Below are 19,255 nucleotides of genomic sequence, written 5' to 3'. Positions count from 1 at the left end.
CCTATACAAGTGGAATTCTTCTTTTTTGGGGTATGTTCTGGTTTTGTGTTGTACCAAAAACTTCCTTCAAAACGTCCCAGAAGTTTGACAGGTAGTGCAGGAGTCCCCTGTGTCCATCTCCCTTTCTAACAGATTTTCCACTTTGAATACTCTTGGGGGAGATAGCTTCAAGGGAATGCAGCAAGAGCAAGTCTGTGGCACCACAGATGGCTCAGCTGCACAGGAGGAGAGGAAAAGGAGCGGAAGAGCTATAGTGATAGGGAATTCTATTGTAACAGGTACAGATAGGCATTTCTGTGGCCACAAACGTGACTCCAGGATGGTATGTTGCCTCCCTGGTGTTAGGGTCAAGGATGTCATGGTGCAGCTGCAGGGCATTCTGTAGGGGGAGGGTGAATAGTCAGAGGTCGTGGTACACATTGGTACCAATGACATAGGTAGAAAGAGGGATGAGGTCCTGCAACAAGAATTCAGGGAGCTAGGTGGCAGAGTAAAAAGCAGGACCTCAAAGGTTGTAATCTTTGGATTACTCCTGGTGCCACATGCTAGTCAGTATATGAATTAGAGGATAGAGCAGATGAATGTGTGGCTGAGGAGATGGTGCAGGAGGGAGGGCTTTAGTTTCCTGGATCACTGGGTATGTTTCTGGCAAAGGTGGGACCTGTACAAGTTGGACGGGTTGCACCTGAACCGGAACAGGACCAACATCCTTGCTGGGAGGTTTGCTAGTGCTGTTGTGGGAGGTTTAAACTAAGTTGGCAGGGGGATGGGACACAGAGTGGAGGTACAGTTGGGGGTGATGCACAGTCAAATATAGAAGAGAAACTGAGTCAGTCTGGAAGGCAGAGCAAATATAGACCTGTTAAGGCACAAATGAAAAATGCAAGGCTGGATTGTATCGACTTTACTGCAATGAGTCTTACTAGTAAGGCAGATGAATTGAAAGTGTTGATTGGCACATGGGATTATGATGTTATTGCTATCAGAGACATGATTGAGGGACGGGCAGGACTGGCAGCTCAATATTCCAGGGTATAGAATCTTCAGGCAAGACAGGGGAGGGGGTAAAAGAGGAGGTGACATTGCACTGTTGATCAAAGAGTCAATTACTGCAGTAAGGAGGGCTGGTATCTTAGAAGGTTCCTCAAATGAGGCCATTTGGTAGAACTTAAAAACAAAAAGGGGGCAATCACTTGGCTGGGAGTGTACTACAGCTCCCCCAACAGTCAGGGAGAAACAGAGGAGCAGATGTGTAGGCAAATCTCAGAAGTGTAAAAATAGGGTAATAAAGTAGCGGATTTCAACTTTCCCAATATCAACTGGGATAGTTTCAGTGCAAGAAGGGGGCAGAATCCTTGAAATGCACACAGGAGAGCTTTTTGAGCCAGTTCTTAGAAAGTCCTACAAGAGAAGCAGCAGTATTACAGAATCACAGAATAATACAGTGCAGAAGAGGCCCTTCGGCCCATCGAGTCTGCACTGATGCATTAAAGACACCTGACCTGTCTACCTAATCCCATTTGCCAGCACCTGGCCCGTAGCCTTGAATGTTATGACGTGCCAAGTGCTCATCCAGGTACTTTTTAATAGGATGTGAGGCAACCCGCCTCTACCACCCTCCCAGGCAGGGAGGGCATTCCAGACCGTCACCACCCTCTGGGTAAAAAAGTTCTTCCTCAAATCCTCCTTAAACCTCCTGCGCCTCACCTTAAACTTGTGACCCCTCGTAACTGACCCTTCAACTAAGGGGAACAGCTGCTCCCTATCCACCCTGTCCATGCCCCTCATAATCTTGTACACCTCGATCGGGTCACCCCTCAGTCTTCTCTGCTCCAGCGAAAACAACCCAAGCCTATCCAACCTCTCTTCATAGCTTAAATGTTGCATCCCAGGCAACATCCTGGTGAATCGCCACTGCACCACCTCAATGCAATCACATCCTTCCTATAATGTGGCGACCAGAATTGCACACAGTCCTCCAGCTGTGGCCTTACTGAAGTTCTGTACAACTCCAACATGACCTCCCTGCTTTTGTAATCTATGCCTTGATTGATAAAGGCAAGTGTCCCATATGCCTTTTTCACCACCCTATTAACCTGCCCTTCTGCCTTCAGAGATCTATGGACAAAAACGCCAAGGTCTCTTTGTTTCTCGGAACTTCCCACTGTCAGGCCATTCATTAAATACTTCCGTGTCACATTACTCCTTCCAAAGTGCATCACCTCACACTTTTCAGGGTTAAATTCCATCTGCCACTTTTCTGCTCATTTTACCATCCCATCTATATCTTCCTGTAGCTGAAGACACTCCGCCTCACTGTTAACCACTCGGCCAATCTTTGTGTTATCCGCGAACTTACTGATCCTACCCCCCACATAGTCATCTATGTCATTTATATAAATGACAAACAATAGGGGACCCAGCACAGATCCCTGTGGTACGCCACTGGACACTCACTTCCAGTCACTAAAACAGCCGTCTGCCATCACTCTGTCTCCTACAGCTTAGCCAATTTTGAATCCACCTTATCAGGTTACCCTGTATCCCATGTGCATTTGCTTTCTTGATTAGTCTCCCATGTGAGACCTTGTCAAAGGCTTTGCTGTAAACTACATCAACTGCACTACCCTCATCTACACACCTGGGCACATGCTCAAAAAATTCAATCAAATTTGTTAGGCATGACCTCCCTCTGACAAAGCCATGCTGACTATTCCTAATCAAATTTTGCCTCTCCAAGTGGTGATAGATTCTCTCCTTCAGAATTTTCTCCAATAGTTTCTCTACCACTGACGTGAGACTCATTGGTCTGTAGTTTCCTGGCTTATCTCTACAACCTTTCTTAAATAGTGGGACCACATTAGCTGTTCTCCAGTCCTCTGGCACCTCCACCATGGCCAGAGAGGAATTAAAAATTAGGGTCAGAGCCCCTGCAATCTCTGCCCTCACCTCCCACAGCATCCTGGGACACAAATCGTCCAGACCTGGAGATTCGTCCACTGTTAAGCATTCCAAAACCTCCAGTACCTTTTCACTCCCTGTAACAATTTGCTCAAGAACCTCACAGTCTCTCTCAGTTCCATATCTACATCCTCATTCTCTTGGGTGAAGACAGATGTGAAGTATTCGTTCAACACCCTACCAATGTCCTCTGGCTCCACCCACAGATTTCCCCCTTGGTCCCTAATGGGTCCTGCTCTTTCCCTGGTTATCCTCTTCCCATTGATAGACATATAATATCTTGGGATTTTCCCTACTTTTACCAGCCAGAGATTTCTCACATCCCCTCTTTGCTCTCCTAATTGCTTTCTTAAGCTCCATCCTACACTTTCTGTACTCCACTAATGCTTCTGTTGATTTGCTCTCCTTGTATTTGCTAAAAGCCTCTCTTTTCCTTCTCATCGTACCCTGAATGTTTCTGGTCATCCATGGATCTCTGGGCTTGTTACTCCTACCTATTACCCTAGAGGGAACATGTTGGGCCTGTACCCTCCCCATTTCCTTTTTGAATGCCCCCCACTGCTCTTCTGTAGATTTCCTGACAAGTAACTCTTTCCAGTCTACCTTGGCCAGATCCTGCCCTATTTTACTAAAATTCGCTCTCCCCCAGTCCAAAACCTTTTTTTGCAACTTGTCTATTTCTTTCTCCATAACAAGCTTAAATTGTACCATGTTATGGTCGCTATCACCAAAATGCCCCCCCCCCACCAACACATCAACCACCTGTCCGGCTTCATTCCACAGAATTAGGTCCAGCACTGCACCCTCCCTTGTTGGATCCTCTACATATTCAGCTAAAAAGTTCTCCTGTATACATTTTAAGAATTACACTCCATCTAAGCCCTTAACACAATGACTATCCCAATTGATATTGGGAAAGTTGAAATCACCTAATATAATTACCCTATTATTTTTACACCTGCGAATTGCGCACATATTTGCTCCTCAATTTCCTGCTTACTATCTGGGGGTCTATAATAAAACCTCGCAATGTGGCTGTCCCTTTTTTATTCCTAAACTCTACCCATAAAGCTTCATTTGATGCCCCCTCCAAGATATCATCTCTCCTTACTGCAGGAACTGACTCCTGAACTAATATTGCAATGCCCCCTCCTCTTTTACCCCCTCCTCTGTCTCGCCTGAAGATTCTATATCCTGGGATATTGAGCTGTCAATCCTGCCCCTCCCTCAACCATGTCTCCGTGATGGCTACTATATCACAATTCCACGTGTCATTCCTCGCCCTTAACTCATTCGTTTTACCTGCAATACTCCTGGCATTAAAGTAGACGCCTTCTTTCCTGGTCTTACTCCCTTGAAACTTACTTCTGCTGTATTCCCTCTGACTTGTTTGCTTTCCAACCCGAGAGATCCTGCTTTTTAATCTACTGCCGAGCTCCCGGAATTCTTGATGCTAGACCTCATCCCTCTTTCTACCTATGTCATTGGTACCAACATGTACCATGACCTCTGCCTCATCACCCTCCTCATTCAGGATGCCCTGCAGCCATTCAGTGACATCCCGGACCCTGGCACCAGGGAAGCAACATACCATCTGGAGTCACGTTGACAGCCACAGTAATGCCTATCTGTTCCCCTGACTATTGAATACCCCATTACTATTGCTCTTCCTCTCTTTCCCCCTTCCTGTACAGACAGGTTGCTTGCGGTGCCAGAAGCTTGGCTCTGTCTGCACTCCCTGTCTGCATCAGCCTCCAAAATGGAATACCGATTTGCAAGCGGGACCCCAGGGGACTCTTGAACTACCTGCCTGTTTCTCTTGGACTGCCTGGTGGTCATCCATTTCCTTCCTTCCTCTAGTCCCTTCAGCTGCGGTGTGACCACCTCTCTATACGTGCTATCCACAATGCTCTCAGACTTGCAAATGCTCCACAGTGTTTCCAGCTGCTGTTCCAGCTCTGAAACCCGAGCTTCCAGGAGCTGCAGCTGGACACACTTCCTGCACACATGCTGGTCCCAGGGACTGGAAATGTTCCCGGATTCCCACATGCAGCAAAAGGCTTTAAGCTCTCCTGCCATGACTAAACCCTTTAAATTTAAAACTTTAGAAGACTATTATAATTTTTAAAAAAAACTAAGTCTTGCTAAAACAATGACTTACGATTCAATCCAGTTTGAAAAATACCCACCAGTACTTATTCACTAGTCAGCTGTGCTCTTTGGAAACTCTCGGCTCCCCTCACTGAGGATGGTAGGAAATGAAAGGAGCTCCTCGCTCCCTCCTCACATAATTTCTTCAGTCACAAAACTTCCACTTTAGCACTCTAATGCAACCCAACTCAGCACTCTAGTGCAAACAAGGTCAGCACTGTAAGATGGCCCACTTTGAGACTGACTGACTCTGGCCCCTGAAAACTGGTTTAAGCTAATTCTCTAATTAACAAGGTGCAGCTGCAAGCAGAGCCTGAGTGAACCCTGTTTAAAGCTGGTCTAAAACTCACCTTCTCCAACCCAAACAGCAACTGTTAAGTTAATCTGCTGAATAAAATAAAGACGTAAGATAAAATTAACCCTTAATTACCCTCAGTCACAAAACTTCCACTTTTGCACTCTAATGCAACCCAACTCAGCACTCCAGTGCAAACAGTACCGGACCTAATCCTAGGGAATGAAGCCGGACTAGTGGTAGAAGTGGCAGTGGGGGATCATTTCGGGGATAGTGACCATAACTCTAAGATTTAAGGTAGTTATGGAAAAGGACAAAGATGGACTGGAAATAAAGGTACTGAATTGGGGGAAGGCTGATTTCAATATGATAACACAGGATCTGGTCAAAGTGGACTGGGAGCAGCTACTTGTAGGAAAGTCTACATCAAACCAGTGGGAGTCATTCAAAGAGGAAATATTGAGAGTTCAGAGCCAATATGTGCCCATTAGGTAAAGGGTAGGACCAACAAGTCCAGGGAACCCTGGATGTCAAGAGATATAGAGGATTGGATCAGGGGAAAAAAAGAGGCTTATGGCAGATTCAGAGCACTGAAAACAGCGGAGGCACGAGAGGTGTTCAGAAAGTGTAGGGAGAGTACTTAAAAATTTATTTAGGAGAGCGAAGAGGGGGCATGAAAAAACACTGGCGGGCACGATAAAGGAAAATCCCAAATGCCATAGCATACAAGGCTACGGGCCAAGTGCTGGAAAATGGGATTAGAATAGTTAGGTGCTTGATGGCCGGTACAGACGTGATGGGCCAAAGGGCTGTTTCTGTGCTGTATAACTCAATGACTCTATGATTCCATGAGATTACCCATAGCTCAGCCCAGTTTGTTGTGGTCAATTTAATTTGCATTCATTCAAAGCTCTTATTTAAATTTAAAACTTTGGTTGTGACTCGTGCTTCTCGCCCTTAAACCCAATATCAAATGTAATTATGTATAGATATTTCACCCACTCCATTATGAGTCAGAGTGTCTCTAACTCACGCTCCAATTCAACGACCCGGAGCCAGAGTGAGTCAAGGCAGTGACATTTCCTACAGGGGTGATCAGCCAGTACAATCTCACTGGTCTCCATGGTGCCCAATCACAGCCAAACACAATCAGTTTATCTGACCAGCTACTTCCATATCAAAGAATTTATTTCAAATAATTATCTCCCAATCTAATCTCCTGTTCATTGTTTTATTTTAAGGTGTGGGGATCACCATGGTCCTTGTGATTACAATTTCCAACATTTCCTACATCTGCATCATCAGCTACAGTCTGTTCTACTTGTTCGCTTCCTTCCAATCCCCCCTGCCGTGGGCAGACTGCTTCAGCTGGTGGGGTGCAGATGAAACCTGCAGCAGGATTCCCAAAGGTAATGTGTTAACTTCTATTGGGTAAAGTATAAACACTGACGATTCACATTTCATTCTGTCAGTCTGAATGAGAGAGAAAAGTTGACAATAGTTTCAGTGACCATCTTCATTGTGATCATACAGCAGAAATGCTTGGATAGAAATCAGCAACAGGAATCATGTTACTGAGTCACTGGAATTGCAGGATAATCATTATGAAATAAAATTTAAATGACGGAAATGTATTAAAGAAAATAATTGATCTTTCATAGTCTTGTTTATGAGAAAAATCAAAGAAAATTAGTCTCTTTCTTCTTTACCTCTCAGCTGTTCACCTATTCTATAATTCTTTCTGGTGCTCTTTTTGATTGTGTCCATTGTTTGTGTCTCTCTCTATCTCTGTATTTGTGTCTCACATCGAATCTCTTGTCTGTGTGTCTCTATGTTTGTGCAGGATTCTTTTTATCACTTTTTATTCATGTGAGTTTTTTCCTAATGTACCTCCAATCTTCTGTATATTTCTTACTCTGTCTGTCTCTCACAAACTTTCTCCCTTTTTGTCTCTTTGATTTCAAAGTTTTGTCTCTTTCCCTTTCCTCTCACCTCCCACAGAGACTTGCTGTTCGACTCATGACTCATTACACTTATCTCTAACATACCAAAGATTAATTCTGAATCGACCAGAGCAAATTTGAAAAATCTTAATTGTAATGGGACAGTTTGAAAGAAAGGAAAAATATGCTTTGACTTTAGAAAAAGCTCTTATTATACAGACAGAGACTGTGGGTAATAATATAATGGACAACAATATTGTCATTAAATGATATAGAACAGCAATCGGAAACATTAAAAAATGTTTTCATTGGAATCCAGGAAAGAAATTCTGCTAAAGGAAAAAGATCAAACTAAGCAATAATAGAGTCATAGAATCATAGAATTTTACAGCACAGAAACAGGCCCTTTGGCTCAACGCGCCTGTGCCAACCATCAAACACCCCTCCAAACTAATCCCATTTTCCAGCACTTGGCCCGTAGCCTTGTAAGCTCTGGCGATTCAAGTGCTCATCTAAATACTTCTTAAATGTTATGAGTGTTCCTGCCTCTACCACCCCTCCAGGCAGTGTGTTCCAGATTCCAAGCACCCTCTGGGTGAAAACACCCTCTAAATCTACTGCCCCTTACATCTAAATCTATGCCCCTTGGTTATTGACCCCTCCGCAAAGGGAAAAAGTTTCTTCCTATCTATCCTATCAATGCCCCTCATCATTTTGTATACCTCAATCAGGTCCGCCCTCAGCCTTCTCCACTCCAAGGAAAACAACCCCAGCCTATCTAGTCTGTCTTCAAACTGAAATGCTCCAGCCTAGGCAACATCCTGGTGAATCTCCTCTGCACCCGCTCCATTGCAATTACATCCTTCCTATAGTGTGGTGACCAGAACTGTACACAGTACTCCAGCTGTGGCCTAACCAGCATTTTGTACAGCTCCATCATAACCTCCCTGCTCTTATATTCTATGCCTTGGCTAATAAAGGCAAGTATCCAGTCTGCCTTCCTAACCACCTTATCTACCTGTGCTGCTACCTTCAGTGATCTATGGACAAGCACCCCAAGGTCCCTCTGACACACTGTACTCCCTAGGGTCCTACCATCCATTGTATATTCCATTGCCTTGTTAGTCCTCCCAAAATGCATCACCTCACACTTCTCGGGATTAAACTCCATCTGCCACAGCTCCGCCCATCTTACCAGCCCATCTAAATCATCCTGTAGTGTAAGGCTTTCCTCCTCACTATTTAGGATACCACCAATTTTCGTGTCGTCTGCGAACTTACTGATCATACCTCCTATATTCACGTCTAAGTCAATAAAGTACACTACACACAGTAAGGGTTGCAGCAATGATCCCCATGGTACCCCACTGGTCACAGGCCTCCTTTCGGAAAAACAACCCTCGGCCATCACCCTCTGCCTCCTTCCACTAAGCCAATTTTGTAACAAATTTCCCAAATTACCCTGGATCCCATGGGCTCTTACTTTCTTAACCAATCTCCCATGCCGGACCTTATCTTAATGCCTTACTGAAGTCCATGTAGACTACACCAACTGCTTTACCCTCATCTACACGTCTAGTCACCACCTCGAAAAATTCAATCACATTTGTTAGACATGATCTCCCCCTGACAAAGCCATGCTGACTAACCCTGATTAATCCCTGCCTCTCCAAGTGGAGATTAATCCTTTCTCTCAGAATTTTTCCAATAATTTCCCGACCACTGATGTTAGACTCACAGGTCTATAATTACCTGGTTTATCCCTGCTACCCTTCTTGAATAATGGTACCACATTCGCTGTCCTCCAATCCTCTGGTACTTCTCCTGTGTCCAGAGAGGATTTGAAACTTTGTGTTAAAGCCCCTGCTTCACATAACAGCCTGGGATACATCTCATCTGGGCCTGGGGATTTATCCACATTTAAACCTGCTAAAACAGCTAATACTTCCTCCTTTACAATGCTAACATAATCAAGTATATCACAATCCAGCTCCCTGATCACTACACCTACATCGTCCCTCTCCATAGTGAACACAGATGAAAAGTAATAATTCAAAACCTCACCTATGTCCTCTGGCTCCACACACAGATTGCCTCTTTGATCCCGAATTGGCCCTACTTTTTCCCTGGTTATTCACTTGCCCTTAATATACTTATAAAACGCCTTGGGATTTCCCTTTATCTTGCCTGCCAGTGATTTTTCATGCCCCCTCTTCGCTCTCCTAATTGCTTTTTTAAATACTCCCCTATACTTTCTATATTACTCTAGGCCCTCTGCTGTTTTCAGCACTCTGAATCTGCCATAAGCCTTTTTTTCCCTTATCCAGTCCTCTATATCCCTTGACATCCAGGGTTCCCTTGACCTGTTGGTCCTACCCTTCACCTTTACAGGAACATGTTGGACCTGAACCCTCACAATTTCCTTTCTGAATGACTCCCACTGGTCTAATGTAGACTTTCCTATCGGAAGCTGCTCCCAGTCCACTTTGGCCAGATCCTGTTTTATCATATTGAAATCTGCCTTCCCCCTATTCAGTACTTTTATTCCCGGTCCCTCTATGTCATTTTCCATAACTACATTAAATCTTACAGAGTTATGATTTGATTTTGATTTGATTTAGAGATACAGCACTGAAACAGGCCCTTCGGCCCACCGAGTCTGCGCCGACCATTAACCACCCATTTATTCTAATCCTACACTAATCCCATATTCCTACCACATCCTCACCTGTCCCTATGTTCCCCTACCTCCTACCTATACTAGGGGCAATTTACAATGGCCAATTTACCTATCAACCTGCAAGTCTTTTGGCTGTGGGAGGAAACCGGAGCACCTGGAGGAAACCCACGCAGACACAGGGAGAACTTGCAAACTCCACACAGGCAGTACCCAGGATTGAACCCGGGTCACTGGAGCTGTGAGGCTGCGGTGCTAACCACTACGCCACTGTGTCACTATCACCGAAATGCACCCCCACTGCCACTTCTATCACTTGTCCGGCTTCATTCCCTAGGATTAGGTCCAGTACATCTCCTCCTCTTGTCGGACTCTCTACGTACTGGCTCAAAAAGCTCTCCTGAATGCACTTGAAGAATTCCGCCCCTTAAAGCTTTTTGCACTTAGACTATATTTAGGGGAATATATGGGAAGTTGAAATCTTCATATTTTAGTACCCTATTATTTTTTCACCTCACTGAGATTTGCCTACATATCTGCTCCTCTATCTCTCCCTGACTGTTTGGAGGCCTGTAGTACACTCCCAGCCAAGTGAATGCCCCTTTTTGTTTTTATATTCTACCCATATGGACTCAATAGAGGAACCTTCTAAGATATTATCCCTCCTTACTGCAGTAATTGACTCTTTAATCAACAGTGCAATGCCACCTCCTCTTTTACCCCCTCCCCTATCATGTCTGAAGATTCTATACCCTGGGATATTAAGCTGCCAGTCCTGCCCTTCCCTCAACCATGTCTCAGTGATAGCAATAATATCATATTCTCATGTGTTAATCAACGCCCTCAATTCATCAGCCTTACTAGTAAGACTCTTTGCATTAAAATAGATACAATCCAGCCTTGCATTATTTGCTTGAGCCTTAACTGGTCTACATTTACTCTGCCCTCTAGATTGACTTAGCTACTCATTTATATTTGATTGTACATCACCCCCTACTGTGCTTCCACTCTGTATCCCATTCGCCTGCCAAATTAGTTTAAAGCCCGCCCCCCAGCCCCCCCACCAACAGCACTAGCAAACCTCTCAGCAAGGATGTTGGTCCTGTTCCGGTTCAGGTGCGACCCGTCCATCTGATACAGATCCCACCTTCACCAGAAACAGGCCCAGTGTTCCAGGAAACTATGCCCTCCCTCCTAAACCATCTCCCCAACCATGTATTCGTCTGCTCTAACCTCCTATTCATATTCTCACTAGCCCGTGGCACCAGAAGAAACCCAGAGATTACAACATTTGAGGTCCTACTTTTTAATCTTCTACCTAGCTCCCTAAATTCTTTTTGCAGGACCTCATTCCTCTTTCTACCGATGCCATTGGTACCAATGTTGACCACGACCTCCAGCTGTACACCCTCACCCTCCAGAATACTCTGTAACTGCTTGGTGATATCCATGACCCTTGCACTAGGGAAGCAACATACCACCCTGGAATCACGTCTGCGACCACAGAAATGCCTATCTGTTCCTCTAATCATAGAATCCCCTACCATTATTGCCATCTTGTCCCCTTTTCCCCATCCCAGCATAGCTAACTCACGCATGATATTCCAGTTATGACTCTTGGAGCATTTTCCAGAGGAACCCTCCTTCCTATCGGTACCCAGAACTGAATACCGATTAGAAACTTGGATGTCCTCTGGGGACTCCTGCACTACCTGCCCTGACTTCTTCGTTCGTCCGGCAGCCACCCAGTCCCCCAAGCGACTATGCTTGCCTCGGCACCGGCTTGACTACCTCTAGAAACGTACCATCCACGTAGTCCTCCACTTCGCGGACGTGCCACAGTGACTCCAGCCGCTGCTCAAGCTGCAAAACCCGAAGCTCAAACTTCTGTAACCGAAAACCCTTTCTGCAGACATGTTCGTCAAGGTCACATGGCACGTCCACAACTTCCCACATTGCACAGGAAGCGCATTCCGCTTGGCCAAGCTGCCCTGCCATTACTTAACTTTACAATGAAAACTTGCTAGTGTAATAACTTACCAGCTATTTACAATCAGCTTTTTATCCCCTGTACCGTTGAGGCTGAGAAAAAAAGAAAAAGACCAAAGAGCACCTTCCACTGCCCCCAGCCAACGAAAATACCCACACTTAACTTACAGCCTCACTCCATAATAAGACACCATGGATGAATAATAACATCAGGGAAAAAGTGAAGGTAAGGAAAGAGGTGTATATTCAGTACATGACCAGCAGGGGAGAGAATGACTAGAGAGAGTACATAGAGGTTAGCAGTCAACTCATAAAAATTAGCAAGTTGAAGAGAAACTCTGAAAATACATTATCATGAACATAAAACAAAATACTAAAACATTCTACAGGCACATCAGTAAAAAAAGGAAAGTCAGGATGGGAATAGGGCGACGACAGAATGGACAGGATAAAATCACAAGCAGCAATAGTGAAATAGCAGAAATATTAAATAATTAACTTTGCTTCAACATTTACCAATGAGATGGATGAGGTGGGGATGACATCAGAAGAAGCAATGCAATTTAATAAGGCCATAAAAACAACAAATTTGCATTTATCTCCAGACGGATAGAATTGGAAAGTAGAGAAGTTGTGTTCAGGTTGTATTGAATCTTGGTTAGACCACATTTGGAATGCTGTGTGCAATTCAAGTCACCATATTAATAAAAGGATATAGAGGTACTGAAGCGAGTGCAGAAAAATTTACAAGGCTGATACAAGAACTTTCAATTTTTTCCTATCAGGAAAGAATGAACAATTCCATGTCATTCTATATAATGTCTGACCTTATTATACAGACTGGGATTGTGGGTGGTATCTGTTCTTGAGTGATGATTGATGTCACAATCCTAATCATAATTTAAGGGGTTAGTATTTTTCATATCTCCACGCTTTTCCCTTGGAGAGCACGTGAAGCAGTGGAAGGATTTGCAGGCTGGTTAACAGTCGGACAAGTCACAATGTGGACGCTCCTTCCACAGAAATAACTATCTTTATTACAGCCAATAATGTGGTTAGTTCTATATGACAGGAGGGATTTATGAGCTCCCCCTTCCCTTACATAGGAACAGCAGTAAGCCTTTAAGCCCCTCGAGCCTGTTCCATGATTAAATGAGATCATGGCTGATCAGTGACTTTTCTCCATATTCCTGCCTGTGCCCCGTATCCCTTCATAGTAAGAATTTTGTGAACAAGAATCTAACAATCTCAGTTTTAAAATTAATATGTGACCAAGTAATAATTTCCATTTACGGAAGAGAGCTCTAAATTTCTACCAGCCTTGGTGTGTAGAAGTGTTTCTGAACTTCACTCCTGAAAGGCCTGGCTCCTTTTTTAGACTGTGCCCCCAGTCCAAGACTCCCCAGAAGTGGAAATAATTTCTCTCTCTGTCCATCTGCCCAACAGCTCCCCTTAATATCTTGAAAAGTACAATCAAATCACCCAAGTACCTTTGAAATTCCAGGGAATTCAACCTTAGTTTGTCTAATCGCATATGATGAGAGATGCCGATTGACAACTAAAAGACATGGGGTTCATGCTGGATGTCCACCAGAATTCAGAGATGGCTCTCTTTGGCTCCACTGGCCAGGACTGTCTAGAATAGAGATTGAATTCTACACCTTCTGTCTCCGAGTCGGGAATACTACATCTGAGCCAAAATCTCACTTGAATATTAAAGGGGTAATGTTTGGGCCATAATTTGCCATAGCAGGCCATCAGTTAGTCTTACCCTTATACAGTAGGTTTATAAGTTTTTTTGCATGACATGTTGCTGAAAGTTTGAGTTGATAACAGTACAGTGAGGGAAATGGGGCATCTGGAACCAGAATGAACAGAGCACGCGACTATGTAACTCATCAACCAATCAGATTGAAGCATTGTGAAATTAACAGCACAAGGACTGAGAAGGAAATGTTTAGTTTAGTTTAGAGATACAGCACTGAAACAGGCCCTTCGGCCCACCGAGTCTGTGCCAACCATCAACCACCCATTTATACTAATCCTACCCTAATTCCATATTCCTACCACATCCCCACCTGTCCCTATATTTCCCTACCACCTACCTATACTAGGGGCAATTTATAATGGTCAATTAACCTATCACCCTGCAAGTCTTCGGCATGTGGGAGGAAACCGGAGCACCCAGAGGAAACCCACGCAGACACAGGGAGAACTTGCAAACTCCACACAGGCAGTACCCAGAATTGAACCCGGGTCGCTGGAGCTATGAGGCTGCGGTGCTAACCACTGCGCCACTGTGTACAAATGTAAGTTTGAATTGGTGAAGTTTATGTTAAATCAAGTACAGAAAGTCAAAAGGAGAGAAAGAAAGATTGAATTAAGACAGATAGAAAAAACAGACTGAAAAGAAAAGTAAAAAAAGAGTAAAAAATGTAAATTTTACATTGTTTTTAAATCTCTGACAAATTAAACCCAAGGAAATGATATTCCACATTTATACTAATTAATTTTCAGTGTCAGGGAGGTTGACTCGCAGAAATTTATGCTCATCACATTGTTAAAAATGGATATAGATTTAAATGACTTTGTGCATTTCAGACAACAACAATTTGAAATCCACTTTAACTGTGTATCTGCCCCGTGCCTGAAGCTGATTTGCCATTTGTGCATAATTAACGGTGAGCGCCATTAACATCATCGTTAATTTGAAATTGAAATCTGGTCGATTATTTTGAGTTCCTGGGTAGTAAACTGACGGAGTAGTTCACCCGCCCAAGATAGATCCTGGTCAATGTTCACTCCATGAAATCATTGGGATGGAAGTCTGCAGGGTTCTACAACAGATGAATTCTCCACTTCAGCAAATCATTGCCCAGGTGGTAAAGTAAAAAATACCCCAAAGTCTTTATATTTGAATCATTTAGTTATCCACCTGTGGCATTGCTCATGTCAGTCAAGATCAAGTACAGCCTGTAAGTGAAGTTGAGTGACAGGTCAGGAAATAGTTGCACAAGGGCACACATGTTGTATATGTCTTTTTTACTTTTAATATAGTACATTAATTTTTTGGTGGAGAAATGGTGAGCTGGTGAGAACAATAAGGAATGAATAAGGTAGGAGGATGGAAATGAGGGAGTAGGATGAAAGCTGCAGGAGGAAATGGGATGAAGAGGAGGAGAGTAAAACAGGTGAGAGAGAAAAAGGATGGAGGCAGAGGATAAAGGGGAGTTGGACAGGAGAGAAGAGATAGGGCAGATATGAAGTGAGATAGAGACTGATGATAAGGAGAAGCTATAGAAAGAGTAGGGAGAGCAGCGAGAGGGTGAGACTTGTTGAGTGGTAAGAAAGGTGGAAAGTGGAGAGAGAAACACCAGAAGGAGAGGTGAGAGGCTGGGAATGGAAGGAGTGGTGGATGAATGGATGAGAAGAGCGGTTAGGGGAGAGGAATTGAGGGGGTGAAAAGAAGGGGAGTGTGATGGGAGGAGGTAGACAGAGCGGTTCTGGTAGCAGACAGAGCGTGCAGGCTGGAGGGAAAGGAGATGGAGGGAAAGATAGGTTGGGAGGGAAGAGAGAGGGAGAGATGGCTGTCAACATTTGTTGAACTGGGGCTGTGGAGAGTGAATATTGCCTCAATGGATCCAGGTTGTGCAGAGGCTGGTTGTGCTGTGTTCTGCTGTTTATGGAAGTTGGAAATTGTTGTAAACAAGTGTTTAGGTAAGTCAGTGATTATTTTGTGACTTTTCACGTGTTAACTTTGTGAAGAAGGTCATTTTTGGATGTTGTAGGAAGGGGGGTGATGAACTTCCTTGCTGGAATGTCAGTGGGTGAAATTTGTTTCTGGCAGAATGTGATTGGAGAGAGAATTTAAATTAGGAGAATATTTTGTACAATATGATTGGTAAATAATGAAAATAGGATATAACTGTAATGAGAAAAAGAAAAGTACAAAGCATTATCTACTTGGGGAAATAGCACAAAACCAAATTTGAAGAATAAATAGATTGGACAGTATGTGGATAATGGTCATTGCACAAGACATCTTTTTTAGGCAGTCCCTCAGGATCAAGGATGACTTGTTTCCACTCTGGTTCGGTGGGTTCAGAGATGGATGATTAGTCGAATGTGTGACCAGCAGACTGCCACATTAGGAGCAGGTGGTGCTTGAAGGGTCAGGTAGATGAGTAGTTTAGAGGTTTGTGCACTCACTCTGATCCCTCGAATTTGCCTCCACATGGACCCGATGAAGGCCATTGAGTTGTCCCATGCATTCCCGAGTGAGAATTCTCTATCTAGGTTTTTCATGAGCCAGGGACTCCCACGAGTCGACAGGGATGTTTAATCTCTTCAGAGATGCTTTGAGAACATCTCTAAAGTGTTTCCACTGTTCTCCTGGGAGTCTCCTGTTGCGATCAAGTTCTGAGTAGAACAGCTACTTCAGGAGTCTGGTGTCAGGTATGCAAACGACATGTCCTGCCCAGCAGAGCTGGTTTTGCGTGATTATCAACTCTGGGAAGGTTGGCTTGGGAGAGGATGCTTTTCTTGCCACCGGATTTGGAGGATCTTGCAGCGGCACCTCTGGTGGCACTTCTCCAGTGCATTGCCTGTTGTAGGTTGTCCGTCTCCAAAGCATATAGGAGCGCAGGGATCACTGCTGCCCAGTAAACCATGATCTTAGTCTCGGGCTTGAGATCCTGATCCTCAAATACTCTCTTCCTTAGTTGGCTGATGGCTAAGCTGGCACATTGGAGGCGACGATGAAAATTTTTGTCTATTTCAGCTTTTGATGAGAAGAGGCTCCAAAGATATAGGAAATGTTCCATTTTGCAGGATCTCGACCTTGATCTTGATTAACAAGAGAGGTGCATTTCTGTGGGAGCTGGCTGGAAGAGGACCTTACTTTCCGAGTTCAATGAAACATTATTTTCCCATATGCTTCAGAGAAGAAATTGACAATGGTCTGGAGCTCAGTTTCAGAGTGAGTGCACACGCAAGCACCATCTGCATACTGAAGCTCGATGACTGAGGTTGGAGAGATTTTGGTTTTGGATTGAAGGCAGTGTAGATTGAATAGTTTCCCGTCTGTTCTGTAGATTATCTCCGTGCCTGCGGGTAGGTGAGGTGTAGCATTTCAGCGAGGAAAATGGAGAATAGGGTTGGTGCAATGACACAGCCTTGCTTGACCCTGGTCTTGACTGAGATAGTGTCTGTGATGGTTCAGTTGGTGTTGATCACAGTTTGCATGTGATCATGAAATTGACAGAGGATGGTGACAAACTTCTGAGGGCAACCAAATTTGATCAGGATGCTCTATAAGCCTTCATGGGTGACGGAGTCAAAGGCTTTTATGAGATCGAAAAAGGCCATGTGCAGCAGTTGGCCTTATTCCTGCATTTTTCTTGGATTTGCCACACAGTGAAGATCATGTCTGTGGTCCCTCTCGATGGGTGAAAACTGCACTGTGACTGCAGAAGGAGCTCTTCAGCACTGGGAGGAGGCAATTGAGGAGGATCCTTGCAATGATCTTCCCTGTGGCAGACAGCAGGAAGATTCCTCTGTAGTTCCAGCTGAAACCCTCTCTCAGCTTCACTCAGCTGAACCCAGGGTTAAGCAGCATGAAGGAGCTTCATAAAGTTACTAAGAGGTACCATCAACGAAATACAGATTAGTAGCTGGATTATTTCTTCCGGTTGTTGTTACAATACCACATATTTTTGCTGCTTTCCATAGTTTCTTCAAGTTTTAAAAACTGCTCAGGGAGGGGTGCGGTAGCTGCTGAATTACCTTTTGCTGATTTCAAGACTTCTGCACAAACTACTGGCTCCCAGACATGGTTGCACTGGTAGGACATCCTCCTGGAATCGAGCATGACTGAGAGAATGAGCAGAGGCTACACAGAGCAGGACAAGTTGCTGAAATGGGGAGGAGGAGGAGGGGTAGAAGGGCTCTTAGCAGGAGGATATAACTCCCCAGGGATTTTCAGGGAACAAATCTTCAAACTGAACTTCAGTGGTGAACAATGTTTGAGACATCAGTGCTTCACTAAGGAGGTCATCACTGAAATCTGTTACCTGCTAAAGCCACGCCACCAACCTTAGAACAGAGCAAGGATCACATCGTTACTATGAAGGTGACTATGACTATGAACCTTTTTGGATCTGGCTCCTTCCAAGCTGCTGTAACTATTAGTAACATCTTGCAGTTTGCAGTGCACTATTGCACAAGGGAGTTCACTGAGCCTCTTGATTCAAAGAGAAATAAGTTTATTTCATTCCCTCTTGCCAGAGAGAAGCAGGCAGAGTGAACACAGGGATTTCCAGTATTGCACACTTCCCTATGGACCCCATTGACTGCATGTACATTGCTTTGTGTGCACCTCATGTCAACTCTGCCTCGTATCTGAAACTAAAAGGATTCCTCACCCTCAATGTGCAATTGATGTGTGACATAGGAAGTGCATCATGCAGGTTAATGCACGGTAACCTGGCAGCAATCATGATGCATTCATTCTGTGGCCTTTCACTGTGTAAGCTGTATTTCAGCCACTACTGCAAATCAAAGGATGGCTACTGGATCAGAAGGGCTATTGACTAGTGACATGGCTCATGACTGGTTTGTAATTGATGCACACACATGCAGTGTACTTACAGGACAGTCTCATCAGAGGTGTTAACACATTGCTCTGCAGTCACGAGGGAGTGGCCCTGGGAGTCCTCAGCATTGACTCTGGACCCCATAAAGTCTCATAGCATCAGGTCTAAGATAAACAAGGAAACCTGCTGCAGATTACCACTTCTGCTCTGAACAGGCGCAGACTAATCATGCATCATGATCCCCTCACTCATTTTTGGGGGCTATTCAATTTTATCCCCATGGAATATAATGGTAGATATGGGGAGCAGTTAAAACGTTAACCTATGATCCACAAGGATGTCTTAAAAGGAGATCTAGGATCATGTGTTACCAGAGGGACATGTGCTACCCAAGAGTCATGTGTCTCAAAGTTCATCAGCTGGCTCTGTAAAGGCTTTAGTTGGAGTACTGTGTACATTTCTGGTCACCGCACTTTAGGAAGGATGTGAGTGCAATGGAGCGGGTGCAGAGGAGATTCACCAGGATGTTGCCTGGGCCGGAACATTTCAGTTATGAAGACAGACTAGATAGGCTGGGGTTGTTTTCCTTGGAGCGGAGAAGGCTGAGGGGGGACTTGATTGAGGTATACAAAATTATGAGAGGCAT

At 44.3% G+C, this 19,255-nt stretch overlaps 1 protein-coding gene across 3 annotated transcripts in view; it reads left to right on the top strand.

The window, feature by feature from the left end:
• Window positions 1-19,255, top strand: part of LOC137377781 (sodium- and chloride-dependent neutral and basic amino acid transporter B(0+)-like) — a 392,958-nt gene that overhangs the window by 290,447 nt on the left and 83,256 nt on the right. For all 3 annotated transcript variants that reach the window (XM_068047832.1, XM_068047830.1, XM_068047831.1), the window contains one exon: window positions 6,649-6,816. In XM_068047832.1, coding sequence (XP_067903933.1) covers window positions 6,649-6,816 — 168 coding nt within the window. The remainder of the gene's footprint in view (window positions 1-6,648; window positions 6,817-19,255) is intronic.

The sequence above is a fragment of the Heterodontus francisci genome, chromosome 15 (genome assembly GCF_036365525.1).
Source record: "Heterodontus francisci isolate sHetFra1 chromosome 15, sHetFra1.hap1, whole genome shotgun sequence".
NCBI classification, from domain to species: domain Eukaryota; kingdom Metazoa; phylum Chordata; class Chondrichthyes; order Heterodontiformes; family Heterodontidae; genus Heterodontus; species Heterodontus francisci.
This window is presented reverse-complemented; position numbering and strand designations above follow the sequence as displayed.